This window comes from Enhydra lutris, unplaced genomic scaffold, assembly GCF_002288905.1.
Source record: "Enhydra lutris kenyoni isolate GAN:26980312 unplaced genomic scaffold, ASM228890v2 scaffoldscaffold14, whole genome shotgun sequence".
Classification (NCBI taxonomy): Eukaryota; Metazoa; Chordata; class Mammalia; order Carnivora; family Mustelidae; genus Enhydra; species Enhydra lutris.
The window spans coordinates 30,914,191-30,938,241 of NW_019154098.1; the positions used below are offsets into that span (position 1 = coordinate 30,914,191).

The 24,051-nt window shown below is 37.3% G+C and overlaps 1 protein-coding gene across 3 annotated transcripts in view; it reads left to right on the forward strand.

Annotated features, from left to right (window-relative positions):
- The window catches only part of LOC111146796 (R-spondin 2), a 160,134-nt gene that overhangs the window by 67,499 nt on the left and 68,584 nt on the right, over positions 1-24,051 (forward strand). For 2 of the 3 annotated variants that reach the window (XM_022502480.1, XM_022502479.1), the window contains one exon: positions 15,808-15,996. The exons of the other annotated variant lie outside the window; for it this stretch is intronic. In XM_022502480.1, the coding sequence (XP_022358188.1) occupies positions 15,808-15,996 (189 nt within the window). The remainder of the gene's footprint in view (positions 1-15,807; positions 15,997-24,051) is intronic. 3 annotated transcript variants of the gene reach the window in all.

Below are 24,051 nucleotides of genomic sequence, written 5' to 3' on the forward strand. Positions count from 1 at the left end.
TTTGTCTAATTCTTTTTTCTCTTTCTTGTTCAGCTTGATTACTCTCCATTACTCTGTTTTCTAGGTCAATTTGTTCCTACTCTTCTTCAGCCTGCTGTTTATTCCATCAAGTGTGTTTCTCATTTTAGTTATTGAACACTTTATCTGTGCTGTGTTATTCCTTATCTGTTAAGAGTCTCACTGATGTCCTCCATCCTTTTCTCCAGCGCAGTGAGTATCTTTATGATCATCACTTTAATATCCTTATCAGGTATGTTATTTATATCTGTTTCACTTAGATCTTTGGCTGTGGCCTTGTCCTGTTCTTTCATTTGGTACAAATTCTTCTATCTTATTTTGTCTGAGTCTCTATGCCTTTTTCTCTGTGTTAGGAAAGTCAGCTGCATCTCTTATTGTTGAGAATAATGAACTTACAAAGAAGAGGTCCTGTTCCCAGAGCCCAGCACTTCAGGGAGCATCTCCAGTGTGTGCTGCATGCACTCTGCTGTTTTGTCCTGGCCACTTTATTCCTCAGGCCATATGTCTGTAGCAGCTTTCTTTGTCTGTTGTGGGCAGTGTTTGGTCCCTGGCCTGAATGTGGCAAGTTTTAACTAGGTGTGCTCTGGTCTGCTTATGAAATAAAAGCATACTTCCCCCTTTGGAATTAAGTAAACTCCTGGGCAAAATTTTTCCCAATAAACTTTCACATAATGGTGTTAGGATGGTAAAGATCCTTGCCTGAATTAAATTATTATATTAATGATGGCAAAATGGTAAATCTAATTATGTGACACAGTCATTTAAATGCAAGATTGTAAGATATTGTATGAGACAACTGGGCTAGACTCTAAAAGATCTCAATGTCTAGAAAGATGAAGACTAGTGGATGAAGTATTCCTAATTGAAAGGACTAAGGAAAGAAACCAAGTTCATGGTCTTTGGTTTCTTTCTTTCTTTTCCTTTCAAGACTTTATTTGAGAGAGCACAAAAGTGAGAGAGATCACAGAGGGAGAAGGAGAAGCAGACTGTCTGCTATGGGGGCTCGATTCCAGGACCCTGAGAACATGACCTGAGCCAAAGTCTCAGCCTTTGACTGAGCCACCTCTTTGATTAGTTTCTGGATAGAGGGGGGGAAAACAGAACAGTTTTGGAATAGCTGAGGAAATATGAATATAGACAGCATACTAGTAATATTACTTTACCCATGTTAAATTTCTGAGGTCCTACAATGGACCTATTGTATTATTGTGATTACATAAGAGAATGTTCTTATTCTCAGAAGGTGTATGCTAAATTTCATGTAAAGTATTGTTATGCTTGCAACTTACTTTCAAATAATTTATCAAAAATATGTATGTGTGCATTTCCATACTTTTTCCTCTATCCAGAGATCTTTGTATGCATAGAGGTAATGATATAATTAGGAAAGAAAGGGAAAATAATGTTTTTTTTTTAATAATGAGGTTAGTTTTGATAGGACTTACTTTTAGTGACTTATAAATACCAGCATTGATGTTTATAATAATTGTTTTAAATTGTAAGTGTTCACAACCTTTTTGTCCTAAAGACTACTCTAGAATTTGAAGATTTTGAAGTTCAGTTTTCTAATTTACTGAAAATCTAACATTTATCCGTCTCTCTTCTTTAAATTCCTATTTCAGGGGGTACCTGGGTAGCTCAGTTGGTTGAATTTTGGCTCAGGTCATGCTCTGGGTCATGAGATTGAGCCCTGTGTTGGTCTCTGCCCTGGGCATGAAGCCTGCTTATGATTCTCTCTCTTCCTCTTACTCTGTCCCTCTCCCTGCCTGCATGCTTTCTGTCTCTCTGTTTAAAAAACAAAAAAGTAAAAAAACAATATTCAGGAACCAATTTCTCAATACTTTTTTTTAAAGATTTTATTTATTTATTTGACACAGAGAGAGATCACAAGTAGGGCAGAGAGGCTGGCAGAGAGAGAGGGGGAAGCAGGCTCCCTGCTGAGCAGAGAGCCCGATGTGGGGTTTGATCCCAGGACCCTGAGATCATGACCTGAGCCGAAGGCAGAGACTTAACCCACTGAGCCATGCAGGCATCCCCACTTTCTCAACACTTAAGAATATAATAATTCATTAACCTCTTCCTGCCTGTCTTATATTTCAATATTTAAGCAATACCAGATTTTCCTTCACTTTGAAGGGCTTTAACTATTACAAAAATGAAAGAAAATAAAAATTTGTCTCTCTTTCATGTAATATTACCCATATCTTAATAGTTAGGTTAACTTGTCCTTTTTATTAATTTTGCTTTAAAAAATTTTCACAAACCCAACTTTTGCTGCCTTTACATTTCTTTTTTATTTTTTCCTTAATGTATGCATGTATCCTTTTGTACATGTTGCTTAAAATGTTTGAAATTACCAGAGAGCTTGCTATAAAACCATATTGAATTTATAGAACTTTAGTAATTTTTCCCCCCCTTTGGAGTTATATAAGTAGATTTTTATTTATTTATTTATTTTAGTAGGCTCCATGCCCACTGTGGAGCCCAATGTGGGGCTCAAACTCACGACCATAAGATCAAGACCTGAGCTGAAATTGAGTCAGATGCTTAACCAACTAAGCCACCCAGATGCCACAGTAGATTTCTCTTTTTGAAAAATACCTTCCTAACACCTATTCTAATTTAGAAAAATTGGCTGCAAATCTAAACTTGTTTCCTTTCAAACTTAAAAAACAAAAACAAACAAACAAACAAAAAACAAAAACAACCTTCTTAAAGTCTTCAATTATATTTCTAGAGTCACAGTTTCTGTATTCTGCTGTTATAAACTCCATGGTAACATCATACTTCCTGTGTTCTCCACACAATTTTCCTTGAGTCCAAGTTAAGTCCTGAGTGGCTCCTTTTGTTATTTTTGCTATTGGCTGAAAGATAAATTGTGAATAAAATAAGCCAAGATTTATCAAACCTATTAAACAGTTTTTTCCTTGCATTCCCCAACCCTGTGCATACATCTGGCACATACTCGACTTCCTCTTTTTGGGATCTCCTCCTCCGGTGTGCAAACTTCTGCTTTCTCTTTAACACCCAGCTCCTATTATCACCTGTTTTATAGCTCTTCCAGAATAAATTAATCTTCCCCTCTACCCACAAATACTTGGTGTCATGCAAATAAAATTCAATTTAAAAACCACAGCACCTTCTTGAAGAGCTCATATTGAACAGATCTAGAATAGGATGAGCATTAAATACAGTTAACAAATGATAGTCCACTGAGTAAAATCCATGATTCCCTACTGATACAAACATGCAGGCATACAACTGCAGGAGAAGGGCAAGCTCCTCCTGACAATTGAATACACCCTAATCGGTGGAGAAGGAATGACAGAATTAGAAAATCACCTTTGAGAGCCATCAGAATGGAGTTGATTTAGGCAAGAATAAAACACTGGGGGGCACCTGGATGGCTCAGTGGGTTGGGCCTCTGCCTTCGGCTCGGGTTGTGATCTTGGGGTCCTGGGATTGAGCCCTGCATCAGGCTCTCTGCTTGGTAGGGAGGCTGCTTCTCTTCCCCTGCCCCCTCTCCCGCCGCACCTGCCTCTCTACCTGTGATCTTTGTCAAATAAATAAATTTTTTTTTTAAAAATTGATACCATAACTAGTATGTCGATTTGTGATGAAAAAACAGGATATTTATCCAAGTTATTGTATTTTTTCCAAAAATTAATATAGAGGGGAAAATAGTAACTTTGCAGTGTAGAAAGCTGGGAGACACCATCTTAAGGCATCAAAGTTAATGTTGTGAGTAGTACAACCAAATTCATCAGGTACCACTTGGCATGCACAAGAAAGGACATAACACCACTTCATACATTATCCCAAGACTGTGTGGCCAATCATGAGGGAGTATCAGACAAACCCAAATAAACATTCTATAATAACTAACCTATTATTTTCCAAACGCAAGCTCATGAAAGAGGAACTGTTCCAGATTAAAGGAGGCTAAAGAGATGAAAACCTAATGTGTTGCATAAACTTGGATGGGATTCTATTCTAGGGGAAAAATAGATACAAAGGACATTATGGAATAATTGAGTATAGACTATGGATTAGAAAATAGTATTGTATTGATATGGCTGATACAAGACAATGTCTTTGCTTTTGGAAATACATACTGAATGCTGAGAAAATGTAGAGATAAAAGAGTATAATATCTGCTACTTGTACTCAAATGGTTCAGAAAATGTATATGCATATCTGTGTGTGTGTGTGTGTGTGTATAGATATATAGATATATGTATAGCCCCAGACATGAATACACACATACACACACACACACACACACACACACACACACACACACACACGTATATATATATATATGGATATATGTTTGTTATTTATTCATGTCTGGGGCTATACGTATATCTCTGTCTGTAAACACATACACATATAGTTTTGCCACCTTGAGAGTGACCAAATATTCTTTACAGTTTTCCATTAATAGACAATTTGCTTTTGGCTTTCAAGGCCTGGAGTTTTGGAGAACTGTGGTCAGAGAGCAGTGGCACATGCTCTCCAGATCCATCTAGAACAGAAGTTTCTTTTCTGTGTCAGAATGTTAGTCCATATCTCTCCACTTCAGCACATCTTTAAAGTCTAGTTTTGATCATTTGAGTGGCATCCCCAGCCTTTCTAATTACACAGGTATGCCTGCTTTGTTACTTCAAAGGCCCCCTGGCTAGGAGGGCATCTGTCTTCAAAGTCATTGAGGGGAGTGGCCCATTTGCAGGAAATTGTATGGTTTGGGTGGGTTGGTTTTTTTTTTTTTTTTTTTTTTTCCTTTGAACTTGTCAAGTAGAGATCCCTATTGAAAAAGTGCTGGCCTTTTTCTGTATGCCCAAACAAATACTTTCCATTTGTAATTCTGAAGATCCTCTAACCTCTGCCAGAAGAAACCTGTAAATCAGTTTCCCCGTTATCCTTTTCATTGTATCAACAGTGTTCCTCTGAAATGTTTCTGTAGATGACATCTTAATTTTGTTGGTTTATGAGATTTAATATGTTCTCAGATATGTTAGGAAAGAGTCCTATGTTAGGAAAGTATAGTGCTCTTAGTGACTAATCATCAAAAGAAACTTTGGTTATTTTGCTGGAGCTAAAAACAGAGCAAAGGCACAGTGAGCAATTACAAGGGTATAGCCTAATTTGAAAGAACTCTGTTTCAATCATGCTATCATGCATTTTTTTCTCCTAGGTGCTGTACATGTATCTCTTAATGGGGGAAAAAAAAAGCATGGCTTTTGAGAGAGCTGGATTCAGATTTGTCACTAACAAACTCTATGACCTTGGAAAGGTTTCTTAAACTCTCTGATCTGTTTATTCGCTTTGATAAACAGAAATTATGAGTAATAAGCATGACTTTCAAAAAGTATGAAAGCATGTAGCCTACAATTTATCATATACCGTGTTCTCTTTTCCCCCCCATTTTGACTTTCCTCTTTTTCATTGCTTGCTTCTTGTTCTGAATAGACAGAACTTTCTTAGAATGAAAGACTGGTGAACCAGATAGATTTCAAACTGGGTCTAAGGTAAGGATTGCTGTGAGGCATGTTGACAAAGTATTTTAAAATAGAGTGTTTATAAATCTTAAATGCAGACAATTTAACAATTCAGGACCATATCTTGTGTAGGTCTGGAGATTAAGTAGTGAATCATTCAGATTTTTGTTCATGAATGTGATTTTACCAAGAGTGACCTACATTGAATATAATAAAGCTTTCACTGTTTTTTTTTTTTTTTTTTGCATCACAGTGAAATCTTGAATAATTATTGCATAATGTTTGTCAACCCTAAGGGTTTGCTAGTGTGTTTTTCATTAACGCAACTTAAAAAAATTTTATTATCTTTGTTTGAAGAAACCTTTCTCCAGGACAGTGTAGCTAATAGAGTGTTCATTCTCAAATTTAAAACACAGTGGTATGACCCATGGAAGTTTCCACATCTAAAACACATGGAGTCTTTAATCTGGTTAGTTATGACACAGATTCTTCTTGAGGGCTGTGTTTATGACACCAAATGAGCCATCCAGTTTGCTTTCCAATTATTGCTTTAAATTAAAAGTGGAATAAGCAGAAGTTACCAAACTAGTTTCTATTCTAGGATGCAGAATAGTATATGAGGGATTACTCATATACGATGAGAATGGGAACATATATTGAATAGACTTCATCCTACCTCTCCTCCCCTTTTTAAAAACAATTTATGTATAGCCAGAGTGGGGGAGATTTTTCTACAGGCAATTAGGTCAGATACTATGGCACTTACAGTACTTATGAAGTATGCAAAACTATTTTGAAATAGTGTTAGTATAAGATATACTTAAGTACTTTATGGAATAAAATTCTGGCTCTGTTTGTGAGCAGTTTGTTTTTCTCTATTTAAATGATTGGATTATCTTCTTATGTAAACATGGAACCCTGTAAGAGTGGTGGTTTCACAATCTTCATAAATATATATAGTTAGATCTCTTTTTGGAGTTACCATTAGCACCAACAGTCTGTCAGCATTTCCATGGAGTTGCTTAAGTATGTCGTGAAAGCCCAAGCCAACACTTGGCACGAGTAATCTGTGCTACACAGCAGTTTCTAGCTTATAGGATCGCACACATTCTAACTTCAAGCTTGCTTTTCTTTTAGCCTGAGAATCATTTTATACAGTATGGTTTTGTTTTTTTTTTTTCCTCTCACAGATTCAAGCAGGTGGCTTATTTTATACAACATATGACTCTTCCCTTGTTTCAAAAACATCATGTATCTTTGAAAAAATGAGCAATCTCAAACCATCTTCTATTTTTCTCTGATTTCATCAACTCGTTATGTTCTTGGCGTTAGCAGTAGTGGAAGCTGAAGAGCTTGTGATTCTGGTGGGTGGTATCTGTCCACTGTTGTAGCTGAGTTTTGTGATGAGTATCTTCTGGGCCTTAATTGTACACCCCCCCCCCCATTATCTGTCAGAATTAACATCTAGTATAGGGATATACATTATGATTTTTGTGTCAGAGTTTTAGGGGGTGAAAAGGAATAGTTCTTTTTTTTTTTTTTTTAAATGATTTTATTTATTCATTTGAGAGAGAGAGAGCACACAAGCAGGGGAAGAGGAAGAGGGAAAGGGAGAAGCAGGCTCCCCAGTGAGCCAGCTGGGAGCTCCATGTTGGGCTTAATCCCAGGACCCGGAGATCATGAACTGAGCTGAAGGTGACGCCCAACCATCTGAGCCACCCAGGTTCCCTGAAAAGGAATAATTCTTATAGGCTTGGCTTCAATTATGGGAAATATTTCATTTGGGGAATTGCATATGCTAAACCGAGGGCTTATGATTTTTTTTTTTATCCAGATCTATATATACATAGCTGCCCCCCCCCCATATGTATGGCTTGTCTTTTTCCTTAGGGTATTCATGACCATTTTGGAAACATGTTTTTGGAGAATTTTTAAATTCTATTTAATTCTTTTGGAATTTTTCTGTTCTACCTGAGTAGCTCACTCCTCCGCTTTGGGCAGACTGTTTTAACTGCTAGTGATGTCTGTGGCTTGTGAAGTTCCAGATAGGTTTGTTGTGCTCTCAAACACACACATGTAAGTCTCCACATGTATTTTGCAACTGTGTCTTGGTTCATCGTCTTTCCTTGACCCACATTTACTGACTGTTCTGGGCTTCCCTGTGACTTCTTAGTTGTCCCACTTAAAGCATGCATGACACACGCCTCATAGGGGCTTTCTCCTTCCCTGCTCCATTGGGGTGGGGGGAGGGAAATTCTTGCCCAGTGAACCACACTATGGCCACAGTTAACTGTGGTAGTAAATGTACTTCTGAGGTCCCAATTTATGAGGATTGTGTCTCCAGTGGCACTGGCGAGTAATGAGATTATAACTGTGGTCATTTTCTTCATTTTTTTTCCAAGTTATTAGCACTTTATGTGTTAATATAAATCTGTGACTCCATTTAGCTCTCTCCCTCCATATTTTAAAGTCTCCTGGTAGCCTTGAGTTTTGGTACAGTGAGATACGTACTTTTGTAAGAGAAACAAGATCATCTCACTAAAGACCTTTAATCCTAACATCATTAAAATACTCGTCTCTAAAGATGATTTCCATATTTGGGTGTGGCCTTATAACTTTTTAGAAATATTATTTTCCCAAGAATTACTGATAGAGATAAAATCCTAGTGAGTCTTTCATTCTTAATTATCCTATTTTAGGTGGGTAAAATGGAATTATTAATTATCAAATAATTATCAAACTTTTAGGTAGCCAGTTAATATGGATTTCCCAAAGCTAGTAGTTCAGGAAGTTCATTTTTTAAGCCTTTTACTTAAAAATGTTGTTATCTATTGAAGTCATAAGAGACACAGATATTCTGATAAATATGGTTTAATTCTAGAAATTATAGAATTTTGGGATTTTGGGTAGAAGTTTGCCTTTTATTCTCAAATTCTTTTCTAGAATAAATTCATGTTAAGTGGACATTTTAGAAATTTATCTCTGTCTAAGCTTTATTCACATTGTTAATTTTAACATCTGTTTTCTTTCTAAGGCATGAGAACTATAATCATCTAGGGTTTAAAGTTACTTGTCTTTACATCAAAGATCAGATTACATGTTCCATGATGTTATTTTCTATGAATATTCACAACTTACCATAAAACTAAGTACCCTGAGATAGTCCTTTTTCATCTTGGTGAAATCTTCTGTAACTCCTAAATTTATGACCTTGAGTGCTTAGTTGGGTTTGAGCTTGGTATAGTACCCATGATTAAAGGATTTTTCTCCTAATGCTGCCAAGCCTCCAGTGGGAGGATCTATGCCCAGCTAGATGTGTATACAATACAACAGGCAGGTTTCTCGTTATTGGTGCCGTAAGTTTGATCAATGAAGTTGATAGTAATTGTTTATCTTTAGAAATCTTTTGAACTCTTAACCAGCAAATACGGAGTGAGACTAGGGAGCCAACAGTCCATTGTTTAGTCCCATTATTTTAAAATTCAAAATTTGTACCTTTCGTCAGGAATGGATGCCTTCACCAAGAAGGAATTTAGATTTCTTCTTGCTTGGCAAGGGCTAAATCCCAAAACAGGGGAACACTTTTTAAAAGTGTTAGGAGAATATTAGAAACAGATGGGCATTCAACACCTACATAAAAGGCACTATGGGATAAAATGTGAATAACTGGATTTAATTTAACAAAAGATCAAACTTAAAATACCAGGATTCATAAAAAACCTTGCAATTTAAGAGGAACACAAATAATTAGAATTAAGAAATAATATTTATGCTGTTTGTAATCTATATACTTGTTAGTAATATAGGTATTCTTACTTGAGTTCTGCCTGATAATTTTTCTTGTTCTCTATATCCACTTGTTCCTTTCTGTGTCAAGGAGGTATGTGTAGATTTGTGTTGATACTACTGCCAACACCTTTTTGAAGATTTTTAATGTTTTATGTGATATATTTAATCTTTAGAGTTTTGGGTGGGTCTAGATTTAGAGAAAGTGTTTTGGTTGGAATGATGAGGCTCTGGATCTCAGCAGGCTTTAGAGTTGGAAAAGTTGAAGCTTACAGAGAGAGCAAATAAACATGGTCATCAAAGCTGGGAATTAAGATCTGTTTATTCACCTGCACACTTGAATTAAATCTCATAGCAATAGGCAGAGCCATTTAACTTATTAAAATCCTAACCAAATAAATTACTATAGTCATGTTTAAAAGTCCATTTTTGCCTGGCTTTAGATACTGAGCTTGGTATAGTCATCATATAATGGATGAAGAAGTTCATGTTGAATCAAGTTATTGATTTACAACTTAGCACTAGCATAGTTGACACTGGACAGTGGTTAATTAAAAGTCTACTTGAGATTTGGGACATGAAGCTTCACATTGCAAAAAAATTACATGTGCTCTTGTCCTTCAGTGTTGACAAGAATTATTAATGGCTCGAGAAGTTTGGGGGATGGGAAGAGCTCTTAGTTTGGATGTGGCTCACATCATTTTTGCTTTAAGAGAATTCCTCATTTGTAGGGTTATAAAGATATCTGATGTGGACTAAGATAAGTATTCCCTGATTCATTTCCATTAAGCCAGTCAAGGTTCATGTAAATAAGCCCTAGCTTTTAATGATTTTAAGAAAACCTTTAAAAAAAATGTGGAGCATAATTTGTTGACTCTGAAATCTTCCTGGTCAAGATGAAAGTTAGCTTCTGATACATCAAAACAAAACAAAAAGTCTTTAACTTATGTTGATCCTCGTAGTTCTGTAATTCTCTTTTCTCCATACCTGTGACCACAGGGTGTGATTTATGGTGATAAAGAACTCTTGGTTTAACTTTGGAACTAAAATATAGTGTCAGCTTTTGCTTATGATGACAGCCTTTTTAAACCATTCTGCTATGTATGTAACTCTTCCAGATTCTGTCTTTACTGATGAAGCTAATTTGGGATTTGGATAACCTCAATAGAATTCTTCAAATCTATAGTTAAATTGAAGAGCAGAAGGCAGCCAGCCGACCCCTCATGGACCTGCTGCAGAGTGCTGCCCTGTGGGGCTCCCACCGATGCAGCCCCAACCAACAACCTCTGCCCTCACCTTTGCCCCTGGTTGCTCCTCTTTAAGACTCGCTCTTTCATGAGAGACCTCAGTTGCTTCCCAAGTATTATACCAGAGGGGCTTTGTGCTTAAGGTGGGTTACGCTCTTAGACAACCCTGAAAATATTAAAACGAGTTTTCCCTAGCCACTGCTCCTCCATGCCAAAGCCATTTTGTCCATCATACAGCTTCCAAGGACTCCAGCTCTTTTCCTCTCACCCAAGTCTTTGCATCCTACCCACCCTCTTTCCAATTTTTACCCCTTTTTTACACAGAGAAGTTGAGCTGTACCCCAGTTTTTGAAACTTACCTATTCCTTACACCCTGCTCAGGGAACCAAAAATAATGTCAGCTAGAACCTCTTTAGAAGGCAGCTGGGGCAATTATAAATAGTATAGGCTTATTTTCATCGATAATGAAAATGCTTTATAAATCAATGTTATCGTGTCAGAATAAACTGTAACCGAAGTCCTACAATGAGCATAATCTCCGTAAAATCAACCCAACACCAGAGTGTGGAGTGAAAAAGAGAGAGGTGGGTAAGGGATTGGGGGCATCATAACCGCCTTAGTGAGAAGAAATAAGGGCCTGAGTTATGAGAGGATTTAGTGGAAACCAGAAAAGTGAGAGTTAGAACTAACAGTATAGGAGGAGACATTATCATGGAAGCCAGAGGAGGAATAAAACATTCTGAAATGACCCCGGGTACAGGAGTTGTGAGGACCAGAAACCAAGAATGAGGGTTTGAATTAAGGATTAGAAAACTGGTTGTGGTCTTCAGAAAAAGTAGTGTTGAAGATAATGGAATGGGTGGTTGGAGTAAATAGAGGCAGAAGATAGAACTGACACTAAAGCTCACCACTTGACAGAAATTGGGCAAGTTATGATACATGCAAAGTATGGCCAGTTGTGAAAAATACCAATTATGTTATGTATATATGTATGTATACGTGTTTAGAAAGTGGTCTCCCAAAATTTTATTAGGAATCCTATCTGAGGAAGTATTTTTTCATCTGTATTGATTCTTTTTTTCCTTCACAGTTTCAGATTTTAGAAAATATGGTAGTAAATAAGGAACTGTTTTGGGAAGCATCAATAGGTTTGCAAGCAGGAGAATGTCCATGAAATGGATTCAGCAGGCAGGTAAAAACCATTGAACTTTTGATAGAACAGAGTCCTGGGATAGCCAGGAAGAAGTGGATCTTTTTTTTTTTTTAATATTTTTAAAATATATTTTTATTTATTTATTTGACAGACAGAGATCACAAGGAGGCAGAAAGGCAAGCAGAGAGAGAGAGGAGGAGGAGGAAGCAAGCTCCCTGCTGAGCACAGAGCCCAATGCAGGGCTTGAACTCAGGACCCTGGGATCATGTCCTGAGCTGAAAGCAGAGGCTTTAACCCACTGAACCACCCAGGTGCCACCAAGAGGTGGATCTTAAAGACCAGATCAAAGAGCAGTCTTGGCTCTAATTCCTGGGTCGGAGTGCCTTGGCGATTCTTTGTTTTAACTTTTGAAAAGGAGCCAAACTCCTGTTTTGGGATCTCCCTACAAGAAAAGGTGTAAGATCCAAGTGGGGTTTGTGGGTGGGAGCCCAGGAGAAGCAGGGAGAGCATCTTGTGGGACTAAAACCTATATAGATGTGCTACAGTAGCTGTAAATATATCGGTGGTTGAATCATTGTAAGGAAAGTTGTGGTATACAGTGTTCTTTGTTGTGTAGCTGCTAGTCTGAATACTTAGGGCTTGATACTGATTTTATATGCAGAAAAATTCTATGGAGGGCAAATAGGATGTGGCCTCAAAGCTAAGTGTTTCAATAAATTGCTGAGTTTTCTATTCTCTAATTTCTTTCTTCTGTGGGTTAGCTTAATTAAGTCCATGTGACTTAATATATGTCTTGTTATCAGTATACCAAGCAAGGTCATAAATATAACTAAAAGTTAAATGAGTTTTCATACTTTAGAAATTATATTGGTGGGACGCCTGGGTGGCTCAGTTGGTTAAGCAGCTGCCTTCGGCTCAGATCATGATCCCAGCATCCTGGGATCAAGTCCCACATCGGGCTCCTTGCTCCTCAGGGAACCTGCTTCTCCCTCTGCCTCTACCTGCCATTCTGTCTGCCTGTGCTCGCTTGTTCTCCCTCTCTCTCTCTGACAAATAAATAAATAAAATCTTAAAAAAAAAAAAAAAAGAAAAAAGAAATTATATTGGGATGTCAGATTGTATCATTAATTTTATGCCAGGGCTGGAAACAGTATTTTCTTGAAATTACTCTTTTTATCATTAGATGTAGTAAACTCCATAAGGCTCATGTATCCATTTTCAGAACCTGTTTCAACATTTACTTAGTATTATCCCACCTTGTACTTCCAATGGATATTTCTGTTATTTCAAATGAAACACAAGCCATAAGAGTAAAGCATATCATATGGTGAGCATCCAATATAATTTGTGGAATCTTCGAAAGATATGTAATTACAAGTAACAATTACATTATCCTGAAGTTAGAGTATGGCCTTCCTACCCATTTTTTTTTAATTCAGATACAATTTGCTTGTAAATTATGCAGATTACTTATTTAAGAAACACATGGCTTGATAAGTTTTGTGAATATATATATGTTGTATATATATGTTATATATCCAATATCTAGTCAAGGTTAGAGCATTTCTGTCACCTTCTAGAATGGGTTAACTGGGGTCTGCACACCCTACACCTGTTTCCATTCATGTCCACTTGGAGCCTCAGAGTATGACCTTGTTTGAAAATAGGGCTTTGCAAATGAAATTAAGGTAAGGATGGATAGGAGATCATACTGGATTAAGGTGAGCCCTAATTGCAAAGACTGTGTCTTTATGAGAGGCAGAAAGGACACACAGAGATACATAGAGAAGATGGAGTCAGATGGGAGATACATTCCCACAAGTTAAGGAATACTTGAGGCCAGAGAGAAGGTTTCTTCCCTACGGCTATCAAAGGACACATGGCTCTGCAGACACCTTGATTTCAGACTTCAGTCCACAGAACTTAGAAAATGAAATCCTGGTGTGTAAGCCACCACATTGTGGTAATTTGTTAAGGCAACAAATACACCTGCCAAAAATTCCTGCGTACCCCTTTCCAGTCAGTCCCAAACCCTCAGAGGCATTTAATGTTCTAATTTTGGTCACCACAGATAAGCTTCACACGTCCTTGACATCAATTAAATAGAATTATACAAAGTGTGTGTGTGTGTGTGTGTGTGTGGTTTCCTTTGTTCAATATAATGTCTGTAAGTTTCATTCCTTTTCAGGTATGTGCCAGTAGTTTAATTCTTTTATCATTAAAATACACCATAATTTATCCATTCTCCTAGTCAAAGACATTTGGATGTTTACCTCCTACTCCTATTTTATACATTTACTACATCTGTGGTTGTCACGGGTTTAGAAGTGATACATTACTGTTTCTGTGGTTGCTACCAAGAATTTTAACAAGTACATGTAACTTAAGGAAGTTTCATCTATATTGGTCTTCCTCACTCAAAATGTAGAAACTTTGAATTCTTTGCCTTTGTTTTCCCTCCTTGAGTCTTCCATGTTACTGCTCTTAAATATAAAATATGTATTATTTTTAAATTTTGGAAATTGATTCTTCTTAAAAACTGATAACTTTTCATAGGCATACCAACATATTTCTCATATTTGATCACTGTTGCTTATTACATTCTACTTCTTTGAGTTCCATTTTATTTTCCCTGATATATGCAGTTTATTCTTTTGGTGAATGATTAATAATTTCCTTGCCTTTATTTTGGCTGGAAATATCTTTATTTTGCCCTCTTTCTTTAGCTATCATTTAGTTACTTGTAGAATTATAGTTTGATAATTTTCCCTTAACAGGTTGCAGGTAATATTCCACCATCTGACAGACATTATTTCTGATGAGATGTCTGCTAGAGATAAAAATTCCTTTCTAGGTGATCTGTTTCTCTCTGTACTCACAGTACAAATATGCTGTGTTCAGATGCAGACTTGTTTTTACTGATCTACTCAGATCTCTGAAGTTTTCATCTAAAGAATTCATCTCTTTCTGATTAGATCTCTATTATATCTCTTCTGATATGATCTCTTTGGATATTATGTCTTATGTCTTACTCATGCTATTTTTTTTTTTACTCTGTAGCACTTAATAATCATGTATTAAAACTTTTTCATTTTTTTTTTACATGCTTCTTTTCCACATTTTCATCTTTATTGTGTTTGGTGTTACAGTTATTTAAACCTGTTTTCTAGTTAAATACCTTTCTTCTATTCAATTGTTCATAGATTTTTTTTTTCAGTTTTGGAATTTTCATTTCTTTCTAATTGCACAGTCATTAGGTGATACTGCCCTTCTTCCCTTGTGATTTCTAGTCCTTTATCTCTTTTAAGTATTCTGAAGATAATCACTTTTAAGACTCTTTCAGATTGTTCTATTATTTCTGACTCTTTAGGTGTGAGATCTGTCTCTCTAAGGCTGGTGATTCTTCCTCATGAAGGTTTGCTTTTCCCTGTGATTGGTTCATTTTGATGTGAAGGTGGCTTTCCATGTAAGTTCCACGTCTCAGGATTGTAGAACATTTCTTTAGGGTAGTTTCATATTATTTTCTTTGTGGGTTTTCATGGATTGATGTTTTTATGTTAGAATCTTGATTTAATGATTTGATTCTATACTGATACTTTGAACTTGGATCTCATACTTGGATGTATTGCAAATTTGGGTTTCTTGTGTCTCATGGATTATAATTTCTCTCTACCTGCTCATCTACCCTATGCTCCTAATCTGTGGTTGAAATCTTCATCCCTGGTAAATTGGGGTGGAGGCTTCTAGTACTCATTTCATGTGCAAACAGCCCTCACAACTCCAGTCTCCATGAAGAGACCCAAGGGTCTGGTGTTCATATGCATATTTCTTGGTCTGGATTTAAGACCCTGCCATGCCGTCTGCCTTGATCTAGTCTAACATCTCAGTGAGCCATTCGGTTTCAGCTCGAACTCTGACTTTCCTCTTTGTTTCTAAGTTTGGTTGTGTATTAACTTTATTGGGGGGTGGAGTGGGGGAATATTTAGCATTTCTATGTGATGTGAGTAGGACAAGAGACTCTTGTTTTCTCACCATGTTATATTGACCTGACATCTTGATCGTACTCCTATTTGAACATGTGTTTTGTGTTTTTCTCTTACAGCTAGTTATGTATCAAATCCCATTTGCAAGGGTTGTTTGTCTTGTTCAAAGGACAATGGGTGCAGCCGATGTCAACAGAAGTTGTTCTTCTTTCTTCGGAGAGAAGGCATGCGCCAGTATGGAGAGTGCCTGCATTCCTGTCCATCCGGGTACTATGGACACCGAGCCCCAGATATGAACAGATGTGCAAGTGAGCAGTTGATTTATGTCTATTATTTACTGTTTATGCAACTTAGGGGAACTAAGTTTCAAATTTTGAGTGGAAAAGAAGTTGTTTTTTTTTTATATATGCTACAGAAATAGTCTAAGCTTAAACTTCAATGGGGTAGGATAAGAACATTTTCATCTTTTGTCTAGAATTATATTGCACCACACTTTTAGGGGCACCTGGGTGGCTCAGTGGGTTAAGCCTCTGCCTTTGGCTTGGGTCATGATCTCAGGGTCTTGGGATGGAGCCCCGCATCGGGCTCTCTGCTCAGCAGGGATCCTTGCTTCCCCCCTCTCTCTGCCTGCCTCTCTGCCTACCTGTGATCTCTCTTTGTCAAATAAATAAATAAAATCTTTAAAAAAAAAAGTATATTGCACACACACTTTTAAAAACATTATTTAAGTGTTTTTCACATAACAAGCATCTCAAACACAGCTTGTTAGCAGAACTTTGTAAAGCATACGTAGCACCCCCCCCCAAAAAAAGATCCCCAAGGAATTTAAATATCCTTATATTGGGAACATTCTCGCTACTTCACTACAGAGTCTGTGGCCTCTGTTGCCTTATTTTTTTTTTTTTTAAATCTGAGTTTGTAATCTCTTGTTTAGTTTAATCTAGAATTTCATACATTCAGGGTTCTGTAAAGCACCATTACTAATAAAAGATGTAACTAAAATATTTAGTTTACCTTAGAGTATTTGGAATTCTAAGTTTAACAACTACAAAAAAGTTATTAAGGAAGAGCATTCTGTTCATAGGCATGCAGGGATGATTTTTATCTTTTAATCTAAAAAATCATTTCTAGAATTATTCTCAACTTGTAGGTTAACAGTCGTAATTGGAGTTTTAAAAAAAGTGAGATGCCATAGAAACATCCCTTTCTTTAAGGAGCTTAAATGTTAGGGCTTAGAGGGGATAAGGAAAAAAAAAATTGACATGGAGTGAAATGACTAATGGGTAAGAAGTTTAACCTTAATTCAGTACACTAGGCTATGTCAGCAGGCAAGCAGTGTGTTATGGGAGTAAGTTAATCATCTCCCATTACTACTGTGTACATGGTAATGAAATCACCCAAAGTCTTTAGATAAGAGGAGATTTTGAATGGAATCATCCAAAGACAATATTATTTTGGAAGGAGGTAGAATTAACAGATTCTAGAAAGAAGGAACCACACATATCTAAAAATACTGTGCTTGGGAGCAAGAAGTCTCATCTAGGCACTAATGGTATTTTGACAAGACAATTTAATCTACATTGTTGAACACTTAGGGTCCTCAGTCCTTGCCTATGAAATGTCCTTTGCACCCGCAAGTCACTGAGATAAGTAAAAATGTCTTCAAACATTTTCGAACACCTCCTAGAGGAGAAATACTATCCTTGGATGAGAACCATTGAGTCATGTGTGCTTAGTAAGAGGGGTGGTTGGAACTGAGAACTGAGAAAGGTCTTGACTGCTCGGCCAAGGAGTCTGGATAAGACCTACAGGTTTTGAGCAGGGGAGGACTGCAGAGGTTGCTTTGTTCCGGATGATTGTAGCAGCAGTGGGGGAGGTGAATTGGAGAAGGATAGGAAAGGAAAGAGAGGAAGGCTCCTATAATAACTGCAGGTTAGAAATCGTGTTCTGATAAAAGGTTTGTGGGTAATGAATTCCAGAGCTTTAAATAATAGTATCGGTGGGTCTTAGTAACTAGTTTCAGAGAGTGAAAAGAGAGCATCAGCTTTGATCCTAAGGTTTCAAGGTGAATAGTAGTTTTGCCATCAGCAGAGATAGAAATAGATAGGCTCAGAGGAAATTCAGATCTACTTGTCCTCATGGAATTGCTTGGATTAATAATTACAGAGACAGAACTCCCAACATGTATCAACAGGCTGGCTAATTTTTGCAAATACGTACCTTATCCTTAAGTTGTGTGATTTGGGAGCTATCTAGGAAAGTGTCTCCCATAATTTTTTAACTTTCTTTTTTTTTTTTTAATTAAAAAAATTTTTTTTTAAACTTTCATGGAAGGCTAGGTCTACCTTGAAATGGATTTCTATTTAGATTGCTTTAGACCACCTGGTTGAGGGGGGTGTGTTAAGGGATCTGAGTCCGTGACTCTTTGGTGCATTTTTTATTCCACACTATCTGTGCACAAGAAAGAGGAGGTTAGAGTGTAGATGGCTCCAGGCAGTTATTCCAAGTTCTAAGCCTAGCATTATACATCCTGTGTATGGATGGTAGGCTGGCTATATCATGCATTGCTCAACCCTAGGATGTTGATGAATCAAAGGGTTGGCTATTAATAACTATTCAGGGACATTGGTGTAAAACTGGGACTGTCCCAGGCAAACTGGTATGGGTAGTTGCCTCCACATTACTGCGTAGTGTCTTTGGAGATCTGTTCAGGCAAGGGTTCACAGACCCATCTTTGGCTAAGTTTACCCATTTTCTTAGAAAGGAGAGCAGTGACTGTAAATCAGCCTTGAAAAGTGACTTTACAAGTGAGAATGAATGGGTTTGCTCTGGTTATACTTACTGTAAGTGAACACAATCAATGTTGGCAGTTTACTGACCTAGAGGAAATCATGACTTCTCCGGTACAAGCAGGAAGGGCTTATTAACAAGACTCCTGTGAATCAAAGTGAAAGTGGAAAATTATTTAATTCTCAGTATGACTTTGGATGGCTGTGGTTCTTTCATACAAATGATTTGCTTCCCCCCATCCCCCTGTACTTTGTATATATTCCATTGTTTGTACTCTATTCAGAGGCAAGGAGGCAGAATTAAATTGGAAAAGCTCTCACAGACTTGGAAATTGAAATCCTACTCACTTTCTTAAGAGATTCTTGTTCTATTGTAGAGAAGAAAATTATACCTCAAGCAACAGTAGCTTGACAAAAATTCCTAGAAATGAAACTTGCTCATCTGTTTTCTAATCGTTGGAGTAATATTTCAGTTGCAAAACAACATCTTTCTTCTGAAGGAAGACTTGCTCTAGGAAGTGGCTAGGTTTGGCTTCTTGGTGCACATAGTGTGGAGCTTAAAAATCAGACAGGCTTGTGAAAACCAATTCACTAGCCATTTGAAGCATATTATGAAAAATACATACATGAATGGACAGTAAGAGCCTCCATAGTCTCTGATTCTGTTAGGTGATATTTCTCTCATATTTTTTCCTCATTTATTGACAAACTCATTTACATCATTTACATGAAAAACCTTTATTCCTTTGTTATAAATATTCCATGTAGAAAACTTGGCACATAGACCTTAAAAGCCAAAGGCAAAAATAAAAAAACACTCAAAGATTACAAAGGTTAACATTTTGGCTTCTATTCCCAACCATTTGTTTCTATATGTATTTATGTCTTTCTCCCCTTACAAATGTATCATTGTTCTGTTTTGTGACTTGCTTTAACTTACTGGATTATGAACATTTTGTTAATGTCATTAAATATGGCTGCACATATCCTACTGAATGGATATATCCTAATATATTTAATTACTCATTACAATTTTTCTTTAGTTTTCCACTAATATAAGCAATCATATGAAGAATATCCTCATACAGTCCCTCTCACATACACACATGTAGTTTTATACAGTTGTCTGATTTATTTGCATAATAAGCAAGCTTTAAACACATTACATTTTCCAGCTTTTCTGAGATAGGTTGACATGTAACCATAATACATATTTGTAAACTTTGGATATATATGTTGTTAAGTGGCCTTCTAGAAAGTTGTAACAGGTCACATCTTAACTAGTAGACCTTTTCCCTTGCATCTTACTAACAATGGGTGCTATTGACAAAAAAGTACAAAAATGCATTTTCTGTTTAATATGCTTTTCTTTTATGGGTTCATTTATTTTTCACACGAATATTTGCATGGTACAGTATTTACCAGAATTGCTGGCTTTCCCCCCCTCTATTCAAAAAACTGTCTCATTCTTATTGATTAAAAAAAAAAAACTTTAAATGAAAAATCACAAGAACTCCATGTTCAAGATGATAAATGGAGAGTTCAGTGAATTTTCTCAAAGTGGACACACACTGGCAATCACTAATACAGGTCAAGAGGACTGTTAGCCCCCTAGGAACACTTGTGTTCTCCCTTTCCAGTTACTCCCCTCTCTCCTCCTCCAACAAAACTACCATCTTGACTTGTAACCAAAACAAATATAAAAGAATATTCCTGGGGCACCTGGGTGGCTCAGTGGGTTAAGCCTCTGCCTTCAGCACAGGTCATGATCTCAGGGTCCTGAGATCGAGCCCCACATCAGGCTCTCTACTCAGTGGGGAGCCTGCTTCCCCTTCTCTCTCTCTGCCTGCCTCTCTGCCTACTCGTGATCTCTTTCTGTCCAATAAATAAATCTTAAAAAAAAAAAAAGAGTATTCATGATGACATTGCCCATATCAACTATAAATTGGAAATAACCCAAATGTCCAAATAATAGAACATTGGAAAAAGCATCATGAATTAAAAAGTGGAAATGAACTACCACAACATATAGCAACATAGATAAATCTCACAATGTAATGTTGAATGAAGGAAGCCATAAAAATATATATACTTTTACATACATTGTGAAAAGAATTAAAACTACTCTGTGGTACTAGAAGTCAGGATTGTAGCTCTTACATGCATTTAATGAACACCTACTATGTACTGGCTTTTGTACTTGATACCTGGAGATACAATAATGAGGAGTCATAGTTAGTTTCTGCCCTTGGGTTGTTTGTGGTATAGAGGAGTGATTCTCTGCCAGGCCTGATTTCTCCCTTGGGGGACATTGGGTAAAGTTTGCAGACGTTTTTGGTTATTAAAGCTTGAAGGCTGCTACCAGTATCTAGTTGATAGAGGCTATAAATACTACTAAACATTGTACAGTGCACAGAACAGCCCCCTGCAACCAAGAACTATCTGGCCCAAAATGTCGGTAGTCTTGAGGTTGAGAAGTCCTGCTCGAGTGAAGCAGACAGATAATTAACTCAGTGTAGTGTGTGATAAAGGGCACTATAATTCATTTCTATCCTGTGCCAGATCCTCTGTGAGAGATACATTTTCTCAGTTTTCAAAGAAGAGTGCAAAGTGGGTTGTGGGATTTTTATTTTATGAAGTTACCTAAGCTGGGTGATATTTAGAAGCCCATGGGTGTTTTTAGAATTTTTAGAATTTTTAGAATTATTAGGATTAAGCATTATAGGTAGGAAAAGAAAAGCCCCACGTGAAGGCGTGGAGACACAGAAACAGTCATCCGTCGTTAAGTCAAAAGCCGGGTGTTAGTCCTGTTGCACTCCTTAACCAGAAATGGCGCAGGTCCCAGTGGCGGCCACCAGGGCACAACAGACCTTACGTGCTAAGTTGAGGTGGTTCAACTTGCAGAAGCCACAAGTAGTCCAGGAAGGATGTCAAGAAAGGGAATGATAAAGTCAGGAACTACTTTCCTTTTGGTAGCACTAAAGAAGAGTTTAAGAGAAGTCAGCAGTGAAGGTGGCAAGAGGGATCAAGGTTAAAAAAAAAAAAATGAGGGGTGCCTGGGTGGCTCTGCCGTCAGCTCAGGTCATGATCCCAGAGTCCCAGAATGCAGCTCCACATCAGGCTGCCTGCTCAGCGAGGAGTCTGCTTCTCCTTCTCCCACTCCCCCTGCTCATGCTCTCTCTCTCACTCTCAAATAAATAAATAAAAATCTTTTTAAAAAAATGAAATGAGAAGAGCTTTTCCCTCATCAGACCTTCCCTGGCTGATTTGTCTAAAATGTTAACTTTCCTTATCCCACTATTTCTTTCTTTCCTTCTTTATTCCTTCTTCCTTTCCTCCTTCTCTCACTCCCTCCTTCCCTCCCTTCTTTCCTTAGCACTATGGGTAACTAATATACTGTATATTTTTCTTCTCTGTTTTATTCTTCTCTCCCACTAGAATGTAAGCTCCAAGAGGAAAGGGATTTGGGGCTGTCATCTTTAGGCTGATACTATGCAGAATAGTGTGACACTCAGTGGGGCTCAACACATATTTGTTGAATGAATGAATGGATGAATGAAGATAGTCATAGTGGAAGCAGGGAGATGGAGAGAGCGAGTGAGGAAGAATCAATAGGACTTGGTAATTTGATGTTGGATAAAGATGAAAGGAGAAATTGAGATTACTCCTACAATTTTGGCTTGGGAGCTGTGCTGTGAAATTTATCCAGGTGCAGAATACAGGAGGAGTGGCATATGTGGTGGTGAGAAAGGCTATTATGGTGGAGAATGGTTGATTTGGGGACATGTTGAGCTCAAGGTGGTATGAGATGTCCTAGGGAAGGTACCCAATGAGCAATTAGATGTAAGTGTTCAAAGATCTCAAGGGAGGTCTAATCTCAATCCTTGGCAAGAAGAAGAGGATATTAACTGAGAGGGTTGGGGAGTGCTGAGGAGTAAAGTCTGAAGAATGTTGACATTTAAGAGCAGGCAAAGAACAGCCTATGGCAGAGTCATCAGGAAAATAGAAAATCAGAGACTGATATCCCAGAAGAAAGAAGCAGGAAGGCTTGAGAACTAGCAAGGGGTCAATGTCAGAGTTGGACTGTTTAAACAATAAAACTGTTGACCTGAATGGGAGTAATTCATTGTTTCTGTTGGAGCACTATCCTGATAGCTGTGGTTGGAGGGAGCATGTGGAGTCTTAGGCAAGCAGACACTATGATTGTAGATAGTCGTCGTCTTTTCCTTCATTGATGCACTGGTTGAAAGTTTCTAATGCTAGCAAGAAGGCTCTTGGATTAGGAGATCAGCGTGTGTGTGTGTGTGTGTGTGTGTGTGTGTGTGTGTGTGTAGTTGTAGTGTTTGTGTGTGTGTGAGAGAGTGAGAGAGAGAGATGGAAGAAGACTGGATTGGAAAAGAGCTAGATGAGGTGGAGCAAGAGAGGGGCAGTTGAGGAAACAAGGTCACTGAAGAGAAGAACATAAAATCCAAAACCTAAGTGGGAAAACTAGCCTTGAACAGAATGCCTGTTGAATCAGCAACCTGTGAAGTATCATCTGGCTCCCATCAAGTCAAGGCTTCATTTATTCATTTACCAGGAGGAGGGTCAGAAAGAAGCTGAAGTGACCGAAAAAGAACCAGCTCATTTTTTATAAGAAAATAATATATACTTTTGTTGTCAGTGTATTTTCAAAAACCATTTGTAAACAAAACATTACAGAAATGAGCTCAGAATCCAGAGAATTTGCTACTTTTGTTTTTAGTTTTTTCTGCCGTATTTTATGATTCTGCTTCATTTAGGCAGTTTGTAAAAATGTGTTCTAGGCTAAGAGAATGTTGACATGTTTTTGAAATGACATAGGCTTAAAAACTAGTAATTTTGAACATATGAGAAAACTCGTAGTTAAATATAACTATCCCTTAATGTGTGAACTCCAAGACCAGTGTTTAGGTGTTTTTAAAGAATTACTACATGTTAAATTCAAGTGCTGTTAGAAACACCTGCCATTTCTGAATCATGAAGTTTAATGATGCATTTGGGAAAAGGTCTCAGTATTTAAAATTAACAAATGTTTAAAATATTTTTAATCAAATCTAAACAACTGTGAACTAAGAGAAGGAGGTGTATAATTACTCTGAGAACTATAAAGTCTGTATGATATGTGTTTAAAGATCTATACAGATGCAGACCGCCAACAAATATGTTGTTATGATATCTGTATTGGTGGGATTGTATGAGAAATAAGAATGTCTTTACTTAGAAGATGCTTATGGATGCACTGAAGACCCAATTGCATTGCAGGTGAAACTTATGAGAATCAGACCATGGATATGTTGGCTAATTGAATTTAAATAAAAAATATAGCAATAGGCATTCTAAAAAAAAATAAAATCAGACAATAGTGTTTTAAAATTACTATTACCCAAAGTACTGCTAAAGCACAAGAGACAATTAGGGTAGGTGTATTACAGATTCATAAAAGGGGTCAGAGAAGGGACATGCTAGCAGTTAGGTGAGAACAGTAATTGAAAGATTATGGAAATTGTGTAACTTAGCTTTATTTTCTCCTGTCTTCACCCCACCTGGATGGCT